The 20,027-nt window shown below is 34.6% G+C and overlaps 2 protein-coding genes across 4 annotated transcripts; both read right to left on the bottom strand.

The window, feature by feature from the left end:
• Positions 1 to 194: 194 nt before the first annotated feature.
• Positions 195 to 6,812, bottom strand: casp8l1 (caspase 8, apoptosis-related cysteine peptidase, like 1). Of its 2 annotated transcripts, none has more exons than XM_051897988.1 (6): positions 6,650 to 6,812; positions 6,251 to 6,373; positions 3,392 to 3,509; positions 3,183 to 3,305; positions 2,312 to 2,816; positions 195 to 1,737 (listed from the first exon to the last, which is right to left on the bottom strand). In XM_051897988.1, the coding sequence occupies exons 2-6, from the start codon at positions 6,371 to 6,373 to the stop codon at positions 1,599 to 1,601; spliced, it is 1,008 nt and encodes a 335-aa protein (XP_051753948.1). In that variant the 5' UTR covers positions 6,650 to 6,812; the 3' UTR covers positions 195 to 1,598. The 2 variants fall into 2 exon arrangements, with proteins under 2 accessions (XP_051753948.1, XP_051753949.1); XM_051897989.1 differs by having other exon boundaries at positions 6,251 to 6,392; positions 6,650 to 6,788.
• Positions 6,813 to 9,489: 2,677 nt separating this feature from the next.
• casp8 (caspase 8, apoptosis-related cysteine peptidase) lies at positions 9,490 to 19,997 on the bottom strand. 2 transcript variants are annotated; one of them, XM_051896327.1, is made up of 10 exons: positions 19,836 to 19,997; positions 16,930 to 17,234; positions 16,601 to 16,694; positions 16,210 to 16,348; positions 16,065 to 16,120; positions 14,863 to 14,890; positions 14,707 to 14,762; positions 12,223 to 12,352; positions 11,627 to 12,131; positions 9,490 to 10,053 (listed from the first exon to the last, which is right to left on the bottom strand). In XM_051896327.1, exons 2-10 carry the CDS (start codon positions 17,226 to 17,228, stop codon positions 9,924 to 9,926), a joined length of 1,437 nt encoding a protein of 478 aa, XP_051752287.1. In that variant the 5' UTR covers positions 17,229 to 17,234; positions 19,836 to 19,997; the 3' UTR covers positions 9,490 to 9,923. The 2 variants fall into 2 exon arrangements, with proteins under 2 accessions (XP_051752287.1, XP_051752288.1); XM_051896328.1 differs by having other exon boundaries at positions 16,930 to 17,231; positions 19,836 to 19,965.
• Between the last annotated feature and the right edge of the window lie 30 nt (positions 19,998 to 20,027).

The raw sequence follows: 20,027 nt of genomic DNA, 5'->3' as shown, positions 1-20,027 counted from the left end.
CTTGGATGGGTTAAATGCAGAGGATAAATTTTGAGTATGGGTTACCATACTTCTCCTTTAATGTCACTTTCTTTCACTTTTAAATTACCAATTTCTGAACCTCTTCCACCTGATTAATCTTAAAAAGTAAGTGTGTCAAGCAATTTATTGAGACATGAAACAATATTCAAATCAGTGGTCATCATCAATATGGGTGTGTGTTAATGACAAACTTGTGTTTATTGTACAGCACTTTTGCATACGAGTGCATATTACACAAACTGTAACAAAGATAACTTTTTTTTTTTTTTGCATGTAACAGTCATAAAAATTGTTTAAATACAAAAACCTGGTGCATTACTCCATGTACAATGAAATATACTTGACATTATCCAATTAAAATAAACAATCATCAACACATAAACATGCCATGGGATAGGACCAAAAGAAACAGTTTGTCATATGTAGGCTTCACAAAGAATGTTTCCAGAACTGACATGGTAATTATAAATACACTGTAATTGCTACAAACTACAGTTTGTGTCCAGTGCCAATAATTGGCTATAAAAGAGTATTCAATCACATTAAGTGATAAAATATGTCAGCAAAAAATTATTTTGGAAAGAAAGCATTTGTCAGGTCTTTCTTGAAGCAACTGACCCTTTGCAAAGACCCGCCCCCCTAAGTTACTGTTGCTTTGTCCGACAAGCCATGGCGCTGTCACGCCACAACACGGAAAGATGTCAGTACACACTATTTTTCAAGTTCAAGTCCACCGAGGTAATCTTCTAACTCCTGACTGCTTTGTCGGACAAAATGGCTGATTCAGCGTTATGTTTGGTTAGATAGCTTGTCAATCAAACTCCCGGCTAAGGGTCAATTGTTTCAAAGTACAATACATTTAATTGAAGCTCCTAATTCACACTCATTCCTTTGACTTAGTAATTAATGTTCATCAAAAATATATTTACAAAAATAATTTAGTCACATTTCTGATCGCTCCAATTAATTTAACCTCGTCTCAGAGCTGTCCTATGCCTCTGATGATTGTCAGTTAGTTATGTAAATGAAGCAGTGCTATCGTAAATGAGATCAATCATTAACTAATGGTTATAACATCAAACCATTATGACTTGTCTACCAGGGACACAACATAATAAGGACCTGGAGTGCTGCTTTTTTTAACCCATCAGATCAAACAGCACTATAAAATTTAGCTGATAAAAATTTGCCATGAATATGTCCCTAAAAATAAAACAATGCAAAAACACAATTCTTAAGAATTAAAACACATCGTCCACCTCAAAGTAATTGATTTTTGATAACTGATTCTCGAAGGCAACATTCAGATAATATATATGAAAAATGAAAAACAGATGAAACATTGGTATTACAAAAGGCACTTTTTTCCCACAAGATAGATAGATAGATAGATATCAATTCATAAATTCCCCTGAGAATCAAACCTATGACCTTGGTGTTGTTAGTGCCATGCACTACAGCACTACATAAATGTTGACATAAATGCAGAAGTAACAAAGAAACAAACCGCTCATCTTTGTGCTCTGAGTCTGACCATGTCTTTTATAATAGATGCCAGAAAGTCATGCTGCAGCCAATCAGGAGACTTGCTTCATGGGAAGGACGAGTGTTTTGGTTAGAGTGTAGCGAACCTCAGGCATCTGCTTGAAACGCTGAAAAATTTGGGAGCTCACTGCTCTATTCACCTTTGTCAAAATTGAGTTTATGTCCTTGTTCCTGCCAAAAAAAAAGAGATACAAATTGGTTACATGAGTAGGTCATCCTTCGATCATGTCTGGGACTCTTTAAAACATTAGTGTTTACAAATGCAATGTGGCCATATGCGTTCCCAAACTTAGATGGTGATTTGACTGATCAGACCACAATGTGTTTTCAAGATGCATTGCACTACTTTTGATAAACTCAGCCAAACCGGATGGTAACACCAAGTGCAAATAGGGCCTTTTATTTACACACTCTAAAAAAACGATGGGTTAAGCCTGTTGGGTCATTTTTTTTTTTTTTTAATAAACTGATTTTTATTCATTATAATACTGAATATTATTAATTTGGATGTTAAAATATGTTCTCAGAACTCTGTACTATTTGTTTATGTGCAGGTTATAAGGAGCCTGTCACGATAGCTTTTGGCTATGAGAAACGCGGAGCAGCGGTCTTAAGTTCGCAGCTCTCCCGCCGAACAGCGGCCCATCACCGGCTCAGATTTCAGCAACACACCGCTGCGATTACGACAGGAATAAAGGCTATGTGAAAATAGAAGAAACCTAATCGAAGCATGCACTTAACTCACCTTGGACAGCCATCTTCCAGCTGCTTGCAGAGCTCCTGGATAAAGATAGACCCATTTTTTACATGGCGGTAAGATCTGCAGTGCTCCACTGATGCTATTCCAATGAGGAAATCAGCACTTTTAGGGATACTCTGGAATGCTGCAGTATGAGAATCCTCCTCAAATGTTCCTTCTTCTGTGGTGCTCTCATGTCCATCGGCCATCCACACACCTTGCTGGGCCTCACTACCCTGACAGGCCTGAATGAAGAAAAGCTTGGGCTTGCATGCTAGTGTGTGGCATTCGGCAAAAGACTGTGTGAGTTCACAGATCGGAACTTGATTTCCATCTATTCCCAGAACAGAGCCTTTCTCTCCATGGGAGAGGACGCAGCAGACAAAAGCATCCATTTGAGAGTGATCCCTCTCTGCAAACTCCTTTATCACATTTCGAATATCCTTTGCTTGCAAATCGTCCCGCACTTCAACTTTGAAGGGCATTTTCTTAAACACTCTGGTGAGATCATCTAGGAGACAAAGTAAAGTACAGTTAAGTCTTCACCATAAAGCCATATTTGACATTCAGTAGTAGACTGTTAAAGTCGGCATGAAACAGAAGTTGCGATAATCTTTTCTTTCATATTGTGATGTATAGCTGAGTGAAACAGCTTCTCGAACAAGAAAAAATATAGGACGGGACATGATTTTGTCTATTGGGAATTGATTGGATGGTTATGGTTTGCTATTGCTGTGATCTCATGTGAGTGACTGGTTGCCCCGCCCTCACGCCAGTAAACGCATTATCAGTAAAGAGAAGATATGTCATTGTAAGAGGAAGGGGAAGTTATTTTGGTTAAAGATTACGAGGGCACATGAATTTAAGAAAAAAATACCTTTATCTTTCTCTGTCCCTTTCCGGTTTCCAAGTGACGTACTCCCAAAGTTATAGTTGTTGATGATCAAACAATACCCAAGAGGGCTATGTGACATGGAATAAAATTCCTCCTGTTTTGTCACTGTGAAAATATAGACAGGTTAGGAGAAGGCTATGCATGGCTAATATTCTGGTTTGCTAACATAAAACAGATTGTAAATTACTTACCTGCATGCTTCTTTTTAGGGTAATGGTCAGAAATATTCCTGGTAGATTGAAGAGGCTCCCGCTTTCTTTTAGGTAAATTAGTCTTTTGAACACATTTGTGTAGGTTTTCTTTGGCTCCCTACATAACATAAAAATAGAAAAATACTATTAATCATATAATATAATGTAATAATTGTTCAAAAACATAATTTTCTCAAACAGCATGTACCTAATCTAAATAACAGGACATTTTTTTATCTCACAATTCTGACTTTCTTTTCTCTTTTCTCTTGGTCACAATTGTGTGATATAAAGTCAGAATTACTAGTTATAAAGTCAGAATTGTAAGTTAAAAAAATCGCAATTGTAAGAAAAAAGTCAGAATCTCGCAATTCTAACTTTATATCACAATTCTGACTTTATAACACAATTCTGACTTTATATCTCGCAATTCTGACTTTATATCACAATTCTGACTTTATAACACAATTCTGACTTTATATCTCGCAATTCTGACTTTATAACACAATTCTGACTTTATATCACACAATTCTGACTTTATATCTCGCAATTCTGACTTTATATCACAATTCTGACTTTATAACACAATTCTGACTTTATATCTCGCAATTCTGACTTTATAACACAATTCTGACTTTATATCACACAATTCGACTTTATATCACACAATTCGACTTTATATCTCGCAATTCTGACTTTATAACACAATTCTGATTTTATAACACAATTCTGATTTTATAACACACAATTCGACTTTATATCTCGCAATTCTGACTTTATAACACAATTCTGACTTTATAACACACAATTCGACTTTATATCTCGCAATTCTGACTTTATAACACAATTCTGACTTTATATCACACAATTCGACTTTATATCACACAATTCGACTTTATATCTCGCAATTCTGACTTTATAACACAATTCTGACTTTATAACACACAATTCGACTTTATATCTCGCAATTCTGACTTTATAACACAATTCTGACTTTATAACACAATTCTGATTTTATAACACAATTCTGATTTTATAACACACAATTCGACTTTATATCTCGCAATTCTGACTTTATAACACAATTCTGACTTTATAACACAATTCTGATTTTATAACACACAATTCGACTTTATATCTCGCAATTCTGACTTTATAACACAATTCTGACTTTATAACACAATTCTGATTTTATAACACACAATTCGACTTTATATCTCGCAATTCTGACTTTATAACACAATTCTGACTTTATAACACAATTCTGATTTTATAACACAATTCTGACTTTATATCTCGCAATTCTGACTTTATATCACAATTCTGACTTTATATCACACAATTCTGACTTTATAACACAATTCTGACTTTATATCACACAATTCGACTTTATATCTCGCAATTCTGACTTTATAACACAATTCTGACTTTATATCTCGCAATTCTGACTTTATATCACACAATTCGACTTTATATCTCGCAATTCTGACTTTATAACACAATTCTGACTTTATATCTCGCAATTCTGACTTTATATCACAATTCTGACTTTATAACACAATTCTGACTTTATATCTCGCAATTCTGACTTTATATCACAATTCTGACTTTATAATGCAATTCTGACTTTATAACACAATTCTGACTTTATATCACAATTCTGACTTTATATCACACAATTCTGACTTTATAACACAATTCTGACTTTATATCACACAATTCGACTTTATATCACACAATTCGACTTTATATCTCGCAATTCTGACTTTATAACACAATTCTGACTTTATATCACACAATTCTGATTTTATAACACAATTCTGATTTTATAACACACAATTCGACTTTATATCTCGCAATTCTGACTTTATAACACAATTCTGACTTTATAACACAATTCTGATTTTATATCTCGCAATTCTGACTTTATATCTCGCAATTCTGACTTTATATCACACAATTCTGACTTTATAACACAATTCTGACTTTATATCACACAATTCGACTTTATATCTCGCAATTCTGACTTTATAACACAATTCTGACTTTATATCTCGCAATTCTGACTTTATATCACAATTCTGACTTTATAACACAATTCTGACTTTATATCTCGCAATTCTGACTTTATATCACAATTCTGACTTTATAACACAATTCTGATTTTATAACACAATTCTGACTTTATATCACAATTCTGACTTTCTAACACAATTCTGACTTTATATCTCGCAATTCTGACTTTATAACACAATTCTGACTTTATATCACAATTCTGACTTTATATCTTGCAATTCTGACTTTATAACACAATTCTGACTTTATATCATGCAATTCTGGCTTTATAACACAATTCTGACTTTATATCACGCAATTCTGACTTTATAACAATCGCAATTGTACTTGTATCTTGTAATTCTGAGAAAAAAGTCCGAATTGTGTATTAAAAACTCGCAATTGCGAAAAAAAAGTCAGAATTGTGAGTTTATATCTTGCAATTCTGAGAAAAAAGTCAGAATTGCGTGTTAAAAACTCGCAATTGCGAGAAAAACTCAGAATTGCGACTATATCTTGCGATCCTAACTTTATAACTCGCAATTGTGAGTTTATATCTTGCAATTCTGAGAAAAAAGTCAGAATTGTGAGATTAAGTTAGAGTTGCATATTAAAAACTGGCAATTGCGAGAAAAAAATTCTGACTATATCACGCAATTGTGACTTTAAATCTTAAATTGTGAGAAAAAAAAATCAAGAATAAAAAGACAGAATTGTGAGATAAAAAGTCCAATTACCTTTTTAATTTTTTTATTTAGTGGCAGAAACAAGCTTCCATACTATAGTCTTAAATGTAATACTTACTTGTGAATTCCTCCTAACAGCTTTCTTTCTCTTTAATTCATCTGATGCTTTGCCCTTCTCTTGCCCATTCTTGGTAGCTTGACTTGTTTTTTTATTGTTGCTGACAGTTTCAGTTTCATCCATCTGAGAGTAATTAAAAGGACTGTAAAGACGACAGAATCGTATGTTTGCACATCCATACAACAACAACAATTATATAATACACGGTTTTAAAAACCAAAACATGCAACAAATTCAGAACGCAAAAAAAATCAAGTGATGGTGCATTCGTCAGTGTGGTGGAGTGCAAAGAAAAGCACTGCTGGAAAAAAAAGCAGGAAGTTTTTTCTGTTCGCGGGCTTTTGAAATTTACATAAAAATGAACATACAAGCACTCTCACATAAACACTAAGCACTCACCTCCGTCAACTCGAGAAAACTGCCTGAATAAACAGTGCAGACCAGTCTAGAAGGGAATATTTTGATGGTGTCTTGCCGGCCGAGTCTGTGGGCACCAGGTGTGCAGAGAGAGCAAGAGATAGAGAGAGCGCGCGCAGACAGCAGAGCCCGCGAATCTCCGCCCTCGAAAGAAAATTAAATGGCCGTCATAAATAATATCATTACAGCGAAGTCTAGGGCAGAGTTTTTAAACTTTTTGATGCCACAGACGCCTAAATATGATGCTCCCTTCGCGAGGGACCCCTTTCTTAACTAAATGTATATATAAATGTATACAGTAAAAAAAAATGCTAGCAATATTGTCTGGAAAATACTTTGTATTCTTACTTTCTATTAAGTTTACAGTGTAGGCTATCACCATAGATGTATAAACCTGAAGAGAAACTAGCCTATAATAAACTAAAGAGCGATAATCATCATTAAATACCATCTAAATAGAACTGGAATAAATTCTGTAACTTATTTTCGTTAAAAAAATGTTTTATTATTTATATCTATTTTCATATTAATACATTTTTACAACATTTTTCTCTGAACTTTTTCATGGACCCCCCTGAGGGTCCCTGGACCCCAGTTTGAGAATCCCTGGTCAAGGATATATGAGTACACATACAGGCATGGGACGCAAATGCACATTTGCTGAGGTGCAGGGTGGACTGCAGGGGCTAAAATTCGGCCCTGGACAAATCCAGCCAGTTCATCCAGTTGTCTTCACAAAGCTTGTTGCTTTTGGTTTCCATCTCATTCATAATGTCTAGAAATGACTGCATTATTCAAATGAAAGTGAGAGTGAGAATGAGAGCGCTCTACTACTACAAAGAAAATACAGTTTTGCATTATCAGGTAAACATGAAACCCATAATTACTATAACTAGATACTAAAATGGTATTGCAAAACAACTAATAAATAATAAAATGCTCAGTAACACTTTACAATAAGGTCTCATTTGTTAACTTTAGTCAAAGCATAAACTAACATGAACTAACAATGAGCAATATATTTGTTACAGCATTTATTAACCCTTGTTCATGTTAGTTCAGTGCATTGACAAATGTGAACAGATACAACTTTTTATCATAAATATGTAGGCTATTAGTAAATGTTGAGATTAACGTTAACTAATATTAATAAATGCTGTAGAAGTTAATTCCTTTATGTGCATAGCACCAAAAGTATTTAGTCCTTATACATTAACAATACTCTAATGTCATTGATGAAATAGTCCCAGTATCCCAACAAAACATTTGAAAAATTAGTTCACCCAAAAATTAAAATTCTATCATTAATTATTCACCCTCATGTCGTTCCAAACACATAAAACCTTCGTTCATCTTCAGAACACAAATTAAGATATTTTTGATGAAGTCTGAAAGCTTTCTGTCCCTCCATCGACAGCAATTTAGCCACCATTTTCAAGGTCCAGAAAGGCACTAAAGACATCGTTAAAACAGTCGACGTGACTGCAGTGGTTCAACCTTAATGTTATGAAGCGACGAGAATACTTTTTGGGCGCAAAAACAAAACAAAAATAACTTTATTCAACAGTATCTTCTCTTCTGTGTCATTCTCTTATGCTGTTCACGTTCATCGCTTCGAGGAGGTTCTATGTCAGAACGCCGACTCATTATTGGCCGGCTGCTGCATCACGTGAACAGCGTCGGCCAATACTGAGCCGGTATTCTGACGTAGAACCTGGAAGACTATTTTAGAAATAGAGTGACACTTGCTTAAGATGCAGTGGGTTTAAAAGTACACTGTATCGTAGGAGTGTGAAGTCAAGATGTTTTGAAAAGATGTGAAAGTAATGACAGAAGATCTTAATGATCCATTGTCACCTTTTTGTTTTTGATTATTATTTAATTCAAAATAAAGTTTTAAAAAGGAATATATATTTATAAACGTACACTAAAAAATGCTGGGTTAAAAACAACTCAAGTTGGGTTGAAAATGGACAAACCCAGTGAATGGGTTGTTTTAACCCAGCGGTTGGGTTAAATGTTTGCCTAACCTACTAGGTAGTTTTATTTAACTCAACTATTGTTTAAAAATCACTGTATAGCTTGCTTTAAATGAACCCAAAATATGTTAGAAAGTAACATTTATTGAATGTTTAATAAATGAACATTTATTAATAAGTTTAATGAATAATTAAACAATAAACATTTATTAAGTTGCTTATTAATAAATGTTCACCTTTTGATTATTATTGTTGCCTCTAGTAATTATGTGTCTGATTTTTAGTCAAGCAATACAGTCATTTTTAAACAATAGTTGAGTTAAATAAAACTACCCAGCACGTCTGGCAAACATTTAACCCAACCGCTGGGTTAAAACAACCCAATCGCTGGGTTTGTCCATTTTCAGCCCAACTTGGGTTGTTTTTAACCCAGCATTTTTTAGAGTGTATATCCTGCAAGCAAAATGGCTTATTTCTTTATATTGGAAAAGTATTTGTGCACCAAATATAGGACGTTGTCTGAAAGAAACAGTAATAATATGTCAATAGGAAAGATAACTTATGTTTTAAGGAATAGATATAAGATCTCTTGGGGATGGTTTGGGACCTTTCTTAAAAAGATGATGTATATTAATGTAAGTTTTTGGTGTTCTTGTACACATGTATTTTAACAGAAAGAACATGTATGCAGTTAAAATGTAATAACATAATAATGGGGAAAAATCATCTGAAGTCTATAGTACACAACAGGGTCAGTTTTCTGTTTTATGATGCAAAACATTATACTAACATTATATTAAATAAAATAAAAATTAAATAAAAAAAATGACACTTTTAAGAATATTTCATTATTTCATTCTTTTATTTACATGTTAAGGTCTTCAACAACTCTCTGGTTTTTATTTAATCCAGAAACATCAATAGATCTGTATTTACAACAGAATTCAAAACTAAATCATTTAGACTGCTGATATAAAACCGGCATCACACTTATCATTATAGTTTTAAAAATATTTGTGCCCAGTATCAAATATAATTGTTTTATTGCTCCTAAATTGCATTGTTTAAACAAGAATCAAATTTCCATAACTCTGTTCAATAAACTTTAACTCACAGTTTTCTTTAATAATTAAGACTAGAACTCCGAGAGACAGCGAGATCAATACGAATATATAGTACCGAAGTTCCTCCCTGAAGGATTGATATAGAGACTGAGTAACGGAATAACGGAAACTTGTCCAGTGTGAATCCAGTCATACAGAAGTCAATCATAAGCTTCAGTCCATGGGAAGAACCAGCTTCTTGGTGAGGGTGTATCGAGGTTCAGGCATCTGCTTGCGGCCTTTCAAAACTTTGGTGCTCACTGCATGGTTTACTTTTGTCAGGATGGATAAGATATCCTCATTTCTATCAGAAAAAAAGCAGACAAGCAAACTTTACTATGTATCCATCTAAATTAATCCATGAATATTCAACAGGAGCATTTTATCCAAGGAGGCGAGGGAGGCAGTGTTTCTATAAAGAGAGCGATTTCTACCGAAGGCAAATTGTTTGTTGATGAAATGAATACAGGACAACAGGGAATACTGACGTAAGGACCAAGTTGATAATGAAAGCCATAAGGATCATAATTCATGTGTATTGTATCACCATTTTAAGCTTTGAAACGTCGTTCTCTAAACGGAGTGCAACTCTAAAAAAAAATGCTGTCAGGGGTTAAATAAACGTGATGCGCCGCCACGCAAATGGGTTATCTCACCCAAAAATTATCCCATGATTTACTCACCCTCAAGTCATCTTAGGTGTATATGACTATCTTCTTTCAGATGAACACAATCGGAGATATATTTAAAAATATCCTGGCTCTTATAATGGCAGTGAATGGGGGTCGAGATTTTGAAGCCCAAAAAAATGCATCCATCCATCATAAAAATAATCCATACGACTCCAGAGAGTTAATAAAGGCCTTCTGAAGCGAAGCGATGGGTTTTTGTAAAAAAAAAAAAAAAAAAAATATATATATATATATATATATATAATTTATAAAATCATTTTTAAATAAAAAAAATATAAATAAGAAAAATATTTAAAACTTTATTAAATAAAATAACTAGCTTCCGTCAGACGAGCGCATATTGCGCCACAAGAGTAACCCCTGACGGGATGTAGGAGTATCGTAAGCTTAGACGCCTCTCTCAGTTTAAACAAATAGGGCTGTGCAACAAACTCAAACTCCTCTTCTCTTATATCGAAATCCTCCGACATTTCGCTTTAAAAATTATTATTTTAGACTTCTAATTCATGACTGGTGTTTTTTTTTGGTATATCCTCTGCACTTCCACATTCGTCATTGCGTCATGAGTCAGGTCAGGGGTTTCTCTTACACCACAAATAAAGCTAGTTATTGTAGTTCATGAAGTTTTAAATATGGATATTTTTCTTACAAAAACCATCGCTTCGTTTCAGAAGGCCTTTATGAACCCCCTGGAGCCGTATGGATTTTGGTCGACCGAATTGCTTTCGTATTGAAATATTTTTAATAATGAAATATTAAATATAAATATATTCATGAATAATATTTTTCTTGAGCACCAAATAAGAAACAGTTGTGCTGCTTAATATTTTTGCGAAAACCGTGATAAATTTTTTTCAGGATTTTGAATAGAAAGCTCAAAAGAACAGCATCTATTTGAAACAGAAATCTTTCGTAACATACATATGTCTTTACTGTCTCTTTTAATTTAATGTGTCCTTGCTGAATAAATATATTCATTTCTTTAAAAACAAAACTGACCCCAAATTTTTCAATGGAAGTGTATGTATGAATAGCCATTCTTAATCTGCATAAATGGGTCAAACCGGTGGAAACTAAAGACTGCAAAGTAAACATCACGGAACTGGAACATGAATTTATACAGACCCAACAAAGGCACATCTGAGAATTCCAATGAATATTTTTCATTCAGTGTTTCTAACTCACCTGGGGCAGAATAACTCCAGCTGTCTACAGAGCTCCTGGATATAGATAGACCCCTCTCTAGTGTGGCGAAAGGACTGGTAATGCTCTACTGTGGCCATTCCGATTAGGAAATCAGCTTCTATAGGTACACTGCTCAACGCAGGATTATAAGCATCTTCCTCAAATATTCCTTCTTCTGTGTCGTTCACTTGTCCATCTGATGCCCATACACCATTCTGGGCCTTGCTTCCTTGGCAGGCTTGAATGAAGAAAAGCTTGGGCTTGCGTAATAGCGTGAGACATTCAGCGAAAGGCAGTGTGAGTTCACGGATTTCAACCAGATTACCATCTATGCCAAACACAGCGCCTTTCTCTCCATGCGAGAGGACACAGCAGACAAAAGCGCCCATTCGAGTATGATCCTTTTTTGCAAAACTCTTTATCACATCTTTTATATCTGAGGCTGTCAGATCATCCAGCACCTCAACTATAAAATGCATTCTGCGAAACAATTGGACAAGATCATCTACAGAGACAGAGAGACAAAGTTCATTTAGAAGTCACAATTTTAAGGAATACATATGAGATTTAAAAAAAAAAGTTAATACCCAAAATACCTTTGTCCTTCTCAGTGCCTTTTCGGTTGTTCAATTCGGTCATTTTTTCAAAGTTGTAGTTGTTGATGATTAGACAGTATCCAAGAGGCCGTTGAGTCATGCTGTAATATTCTGTATCTGACTGCTGATTCTGATGAATGTAAAGCAAATCACATGAAAATTACATTTTTTATTTACATATCATTTCACAAATAGCCAGTATGCAACATACATACATTTTATTAATAGAAAATTGTTGTTAAATCATTTTTGTCACAGCGGTGGCACTAACAGTTAATTTGTGATTAAAGTATGTGCCTTGATGAAAAAGTTCAAATCTGTCAGCTGCGGGACTATTGGGTTCAATTAAAGGATTAGTTCACTTCAGAATTAAAATTTCCTGATAATTTACTCACCCCCATGTCATCCAAGATGTTTATGTCTTTCTTTCTTCAGTCGAAAAGAAATTAAGGTTTTTGAGGAAAACATTCCAGGATTTTTCTCCATATAGTGGACTTCACTGGGGTTCAACGGGTTGAAGGTCCAAATGTCAGTTTCAGTGCAGCTTCAAAGAGCTCTACATGATCCCAGACGAGGAATAAGAGTCTTATCTAGTGAAACGATCAGTCATTTTCTAAAAATAAAAATAAAAATTTAAACACTTTTTAACCACAAATGCTCGTCTTGCACTGCTCTGCAATGCACCACGCATTACGTAATCATGTTGGAAAGGTCACGCGTGACGTAGAAGGAAGTACCTAGCAAGTGTTTACAAAACGAACATGCAAAGACTAAGTTAAACGGCCTTTACAAAAAAAGGTAAAACAACGATGTTGGACGATTTTGAAGTTGGAGGAGAAAATGAGTTGAAGTTTTTCGCCCTACCGCGGTACTTCCGCCTACATCACACGTGACCTTTCCAACGTGATTACGTAATGTGTGGCGCATCGCATCGCAGTGCAAGATGAGCATTTGTGGTTAAAAAGTATATAATTTTTATTTATTTTTTTAGAAACTGACCGATCGTTTCTCTAGATAAGACTCTTATTCCTCGTCTGGGATCATGTAGAGCTCTTTGAAGCTGCACTGAAACTGACATTTGGACCTTCAACCCGTTGAACCCCAGTGAAGTCCACTATATGGAGAAAAATCCTGGAATGTTTTCCTCAAAAACCTTAATTTCTTTTCGGCTGAAGAAAGAAAGACATCTTTGATGACACGGGGGTGAGCAAATTACTAGGAAATTTTAATTCTGAAGTGAAATAATCCTTTAAAACTGATCATAATGACCCTGATCCATAAACTAATCAAATGATGTGAAATCCTGGATGTGTACTGATTCACCAATCCTGATGAAATAACCCATTATCTTTTGAAAACAGTGTTTCAAACCCACCCACACAACTTTTTGTTCAATTTCAGTTCAATCTGAATGAAGCGCCAGGGTCCAGAAGAACCCAGAAGTGTTGCCTGATGAGCATTTTCTATAGGAGTGTGAAACTATAGAACTGTAAGCCACATCTATAGCAATGGTGAATCGAATAGTTTGTCATTCAACTATAATTTAAAGACCCCTTGTGGTGAAAATCAAGTTGTTTATATGTCTATGTGGTGTTTTTAATATGCTTTAAGACAAACCATGTGCAAATTCATAAGTGAACACCATTGCTGAGTATTTTCTCCTTAAAACTGCAGTGAACCAAAGACAGTCTCAAAACACGGTTTGAAATCGCCAGTGTTTCTTACGTCACAAACTACCTTGTAACCAATCGGGCGGGCTTTAGCATATCATTACTATGCTGCGATTGTGAACCAGGGGAGTCTCAAGAGAAGCCAGGTTATCCTGGTATATTTTCCTGTTGATATGAAAAATCGGGTAGATTTAGCAATATAGAGGGAGAATTATGTATATTACGATTTTATGATGAACTAAATTCCACTGACGTTCTGAGTTGTTCAAATCGTTTCTATGCTGATTGTTAGAAGGCAGCTGTCTGACTGAAGAACGGGAACATGGTTTGTGTAACATTAGCAACACATTATTAGCTGCTTGATAAGATAATCAAGCAAACGCTAATCATATTATTTACCATTATGTGTCCGCATTACCATTCTGACGTATCAACATGAATGCAAGCCTATATAATTCACTCTTCCACTTCTTCTTCTGTTTCTGGTTCAAACATATAGGCCTCTGGCTGAATTAAACCAGTATTTCCACTTGCCATTGTGCAGCGTTCACTACAGTAAAGTTGACCGAGTGGATCTCTGAGCTGGTGTGAGTGAGTAGAGGCGGGGCTAATTTGCATATTCATGGTTCCGCGTATACTAATTGAAGCAAGGGTGTAGAGTTACATTCTACTTTAAGGTATGAATAATTTTTTTCACTGGAAAAAATGTGTAAATATTTCATTTTGGTGAGTTTTAAGGGATAAAATTATTGACTACAGGAGGACTTTAACAATGAAACAATTAGGAATAAAAAGTAATCAAACTTTTTTTTACCGTAAGTACAGGGTCTGAATCGGTGACAAGCGAGCCAACAGAAGAGCCTCTCCTCCCTAAGAAAAAGTGTATAAGGTGAGAGATAGATACATTTAGAAAGACCATTCATGTGGTGTATAATGTTGTGTTAAGCATTGTATAACATATATAACTTACGTTCATCTCCTCTCTCTGTTTCCATCCGCTGTGTTGGTGGCAAGATATAGAGGGAAGAGAAACATATTGCATTAAACTGCAGTATATTAATAATTGCACTCTGTATTGGAATGTGACTACAACTATTATTAACTGTTATTTTCAAAAGCTCTTCTTTTCGAGAATGTTAATTTATGTGAAAATATTCACTGCAGATATAAGCTGTTGATGTGTGGTTCTCAACAACCCAAAAAAAAAAGAAGGACTGCCATTCTGTTGGGATACAGTCATGGACAGCAGGGTAAAAAAACAACACTAAAAGTAAATAATAAAATGCAACTGCATTTAGTTATGATAGCAAAACAAAAAGGCTTGACTAAACTTAAAAGACAGTAAACAACGCTTAACATATAAAGGCCTGTATCCAATCAAACTCAAAATTTTGGCTCAAATTCATCTGACAGTTGGTTGAAGCACCAAATTCAGCATATATTGACAGGTTGTGTGACATTCCCGCATCCTTTAAAATCATCGAAACTAAGCAAGGCAATGAAATATGACTTAGACTACATTAAAACTGCAATGAGGATAAACATGGTTTTCTGAGGAGAATGAAACCAATTTAAAAAACATTTAACCAATAATAAATCAATTAATACATTTAAATATGTGACATTAATGACATTTTTTTTTTTTTACTAATAATTTGGTACTCTGTTAGCTCACCACTTGAAGGTCAATATAAATTATGTTTGATAAACACTGCTTTAGATTTTGTGGGTGTAAATGTTTTCACACTTTTTCTAAGATTACCCAGAACAGTGGCGGCTCGTCGTGGGAGGCACAGCCTACCCAAAATTTTGAGGTGAAAATGGGAGAAAGACGATTTAATGTTAATAATATTCCAAGTTATTCATTTCATTTCATGTCTCAGAATGTGTATTTCTAGTTTGTAATTTCACCACTGTAACACCATAAAATATTAAGTATAAAATATACCTCCCTTGGTATATCAACCAATCATCGAAGAGTAAGTTACATGACATTGGTTTACATTGTACATTGTGTGCGTGTCATTTTCTTTAAATATTCTGTCAAAAAATTGACCATTTTAAAGCAGTTAAGCAAAATAAATAAATAAATAAACATCCTCTGCAAAAATCCTGAGAATGATTTGTGTTATACTATGTGAAATTCTTAAGGCAAAGATTTGGCTTACTTACAATGGGTAAAGGCCGTCGTTCATTAGGAAACACTTCCTGTAGAGGGAGTCTGCCTCCTATTAGACAAAATGAAAAAAAGCTGTTGTATATGTTTGGGTAAATGAGAAGAGCAGAATTGTATAATTCATTTGATTTCATCAGTAACCTCTGTGTGTATTCTTGAACTCCTCTATCCTGCAGGCCAGCTGTTTGTCACATCTCTCTAGAACACTGTAAAGTTCATCTAGGTTGTTTTCCCCAAGCCTCTGTTGCTTTTCCATCTCAATTGCAACATCTAGAAATGACTGTACAATTCAAATAAAATAACAGGTTAAATTGCAGCCCATAATTACTGTAAATAGTAGACAAAAATTGGGATTAAAAACAGCAACCATTTTTAATTAAATAATAAAATGGAAAATCATTTACAAAGCTAGTTTTTGCAGTCAAAGTAGTTCTTCATCAGTAATTGCATATTCCAGTTTCACATTAATTTTTTATTTGTGTGCAATTAATTATAACTGCATTATAATTTCAGGGCTCAAAATAAAACTCACAGCAAATTGTTTTGCCCTTGGAAGATCCAAAAGGAACTTTACTGAGCGAAGGTTTTCTTCTGTCATGTCCTCAGATAGTCTAAATAGCATCTTTCTGATAAGAAGAGAGAGTAAAACAAAACAAGACAGACACTGTGACGTCATATATTGACAGTAAAGTAAGAACAAGCAGCATTTTCTAAGAAAACTATTTGATAATGATAGCGTTCTTCTATGGATCTTGTCTAGCATGTGATGTCAGTGTGCTTATCTTTATCAGACAATCACTTTGAGGGAATTTCAGACTGTAGTAATCTACATTTACGGTTCATTAGGAATTTCCTTCATACCTGTACTCGGAGACACCTTTACTGGAATCGTCGCGTTCTGGCAGCTCTCTTTCCACTTCCTCTTTGGTTTTATCCAGGATGACAAGCAAGTCAAGGCGCCCAATTGTGATCAGAAGCTCAGGGACGAGTAGCCCGTCTTCGAGCAGTGCTTGCTCTTCTAGTCGCAGGAACAGATCTTTGGCATCTATCACCGGCTCCAAACGCTTCTTGGGAATCAGGTCCATGCACAGAAACTTCAGCTGGGCCACATCGCTACTTGTCAGGTCCTCGTCAATCTCGTGAAACTTCTGAGGATTCATATTCTGCTGCATAATGTAAAACAGGAAGTCAGTGTAATAAACGAAAAACATTTTAAACAACTTAAGAAAACCCATACTTGTGAAAAGACTGTAACTACCATAGACATTGAGGGGGACAAGTCCTCCCCAATAATTATAAGTGACCAAATTGTCCCCCCAAATATTTGATATTCTTGATGTTGCTCTGCTGCACTCCATTACACACTGCTCTATGATTAGGATGACAAAAAAAGCTTTAAAAGTTACATTTTTAGGCTGATCTGCCTCAGCGGTCTAACAGTGCTCGTCAATGTCAAAATGACCAATCAAATCAAAGAAGGCGGGGCTTCTGTTCACAGAAGATGAGCGTGAAATTCGAATTCCAATGTGACGCTTTGCTTTTGCTTTTTTTGTTTTAACAAAATGTTATATTTGGGTTTACTAATATTCCCTTAAATAAAATGAAAGAATATTATATCATAAATTTAAATTTCATATTTATTAATGCAAGTACAGTAAAACCCAATCTTTGGTTCTTGAAAAAGAAAATCAAATATATATCAAGTCATATATATCAATATATTTTTCATTCACATAATACGAAAGCAACTGTTTTTATATGTGAGTCCTTTAAAATATTTACATAATGTTTAGCCTAACCCCTGGCTGTATGTTCCTCTATTACTGCAGTTTTGACTGTACACTGACTTTGTTTGAAGTGTAATAAAATATAAATAAACATTTTTTTTTAAGTTTTAACAGTGAAAGATTAAAAATTAAAAAATTGTAATATCCAGTGATGCCAATTGCTCATCTTTTTAATGATTTTTTGCAGTTTTGAATTGAAAATATGGTATTACTTACATGATTCATGTAATTCAAAACTGAATGTGACAAAAGAAACATTTTAGGTTTTTGACATTTTAGACATATGAATAAAAGTAACTGCAGTCGGTAACTTTTTTTGGTTAAAAATGATTCAAAATCAATTTCTGAGCAAGTAACTAGCCAGTGTTCAAAACTATCTCCTTACCTTAGCCTGATTCACAACGGTAAACTTGTAATAATGTTTTCTAATTCAGGTGGTACTGGTGGGTTTTTTTTGCAGGAAATTCGAGCATGCAGCCGTTCGTCTTCGCGTCATTACGTCACGTCTGTTTACATGAAGAAGGAGTCCCAGCTAGTAGGCTAAATCACAAGTGAGGATGCCGGATCATTTATAGCCTTTCCTCACAGCAGCTGGAATAATTAAACTTATCAATTTGATGGCGGATTGTATGGTATGACAAATTAACGTTAGAATTTAGACTGAATTTACACAAATTGAAATCTACAGGTAACGCTAATACACACTAAATAGCTACACGTAGTCACGCAATGCTGATGTTGTTAACATTAACAATTGGAGAACAAAGTATAACAATAAAAATTAATTTGCACGGTTTGATGTGATATGAGATAAGCGATAATGAGATCTAAATCACCATTTGTAGTGCGACTTATTGTAATGCTTATTTTCTCAGTTGGTCAGAACAAAAGTGGCAGATTTGTTACATACTTGTTCAGATGATATTTTCTGGTGAAAATGATTATTTGCCGTGACCGACAGCCACACATTCTCCTCAAAACATTAGATTAACCCGCTCTGAGGAGTCATGCCGATGCACAACCCACATAAAGATGATAATTCCACAAATAACTGCAATTGCAGGTTTCAAACAGAGATGGCGAAAAAGAGGCAAAACTTACGGACTGCAGCTTTAAATAAAGTATTATTTGCAAATTGTTTAAATTGCTTTTAAATTGAACTACACAACTTCCTTATTCACTTAAATCCATTAAAATCCTTTTATTATTTAATCCCTTTAAATAAATAAAAAGACCAATTACCCCCTACAAACTAAATAAGTAAATAAAACAAAACTTTGGTCCCCCTCAGTGTTCAAGACATCGTCACGACCTTGCATTGTAAACTGATACTCTGATACATCAGAAACATGTCACAACTTGCCCAACCCAACCCAACATTTATGAAAAATACCCTTATCCTTCTGAGAATTAGGTGTTAAGAACCTTCATTATGTAGTTTAATGTATTTCAAGAGTGTTTTTGTTGAGTTCACAAAAATAATAATGGAATTTTAGTTTGGAAAACAGAATTCACAAACAAATACTATCATTTAACAAGTTTTGAACTATAGTATTAGATCGTATCACACAAAACCACTGCTTATTACATTTGTGTAATAAGACTTTTGTTTCAAAAGCATATTGATATATACCTTTGTGACAATATACCCTTCGAAAAACTAACCTCGCCCAGGTTAAGTGTGAATTTTTGTCGATTTTAGATGACGTATTTAAAATCACCTGACAGTTCTGCGGTGTGATAAGATTTTTTTTTTAAACTAGTAATATTCAGTGTAGCACGACAGTATAAAAAATAGTTTTAGATCAACTCTACACTTCTGCCACTGCTTGTAATTTCCTGTCAACTACCCAAAAACATTTTGTTCCGAGTCAAGTGCTGCGATGGCATCAAACGAATCCCAAAACAAGTTACGACAAACACATTCATGAAAGTTCACTCGAACGAACAATCAACGAAAATGCTCAAAACTCCTCTTACCTTTACATTTACAACATCCAACTGAAATAAAATCAACGTAAACACCCGTAGAAACAAAATCAATTGAGTCTGATCGACATGCTAATGCTACGACGTTTACAACGCCTTACTTTCAGTTTCAACAGGAAGTGACATAAGTGCTCACAAATGTGTGGTATAATTATGGGGAATACCTCTGAGTCATGGAATTAT

Source organism: Ctenopharyngodon idella, chromosome 6, assembly GCF_019924925.1.
Source record: "Ctenopharyngodon idella isolate HZGC_01 chromosome 6, HZGC01, whole genome shotgun sequence".
Taxonomy (NCBI): Eukaryota; Metazoa; Chordata; class Actinopteri; order Cypriniformes; family Xenocyprididae; genus Ctenopharyngodon; species Ctenopharyngodon idella.
The sequence above is the reverse complement of the archived record's forward strand: the minus strand, read 5'-3'. Positions and strand labels throughout refer to the sequence as shown.

What these genes read in the sequence shown, in the direction of transcription:
- casp8 (XM_051896327.1), bottom strand. Translation starts at nt 17,228, where the DNA reads ATGAATCCTCAGAAGTTTCACGAGATTGACGAGGACCTGACAAGTAGC. An exon ending in CAAGGGCAAAACAATTTGCT is followed by an intron (nt 16,349 to 16,600) that starts GTGAGTTTTATT and finishes TGAATTGTACAG; the next exon opens with TCATTTCTAGATGTTGCAAT. An exon ending in CTGGAGTTATTCTGCCCCAG is followed by an intron (nt 10,054 to 11,626) that starts GTGAGTTAGAAA and finishes TTTTTCTGATAG; the next exon opens with AAATGAGGATATCTTATCCA.
- casp8l1 (XM_051897988.1), bottom strand. Translation starts at nt 6,373, where the DNA reads ATGGATGAAACTGAAACTGTCAGCAACAATAAAAAAACAAGTCAAGCT. An exon ending in CCCTAAAAAGAAGCATGCAG is followed by an intron (nt 3,306 to 3,391) that starts GTAAGTAATTTA and finishes ATATTTTCACAG; the next exon opens with TGACAAAACAGGAGGAATTT. An exon ending in AGGGACAGAGAAAGATAAAG is followed by an intron (nt 2,817 to 3,182) that starts GTATTTTTTTCT and finishes TTTGTCTCCTAG; the next exon opens with ATGATCTCACCAGAGTGTTT.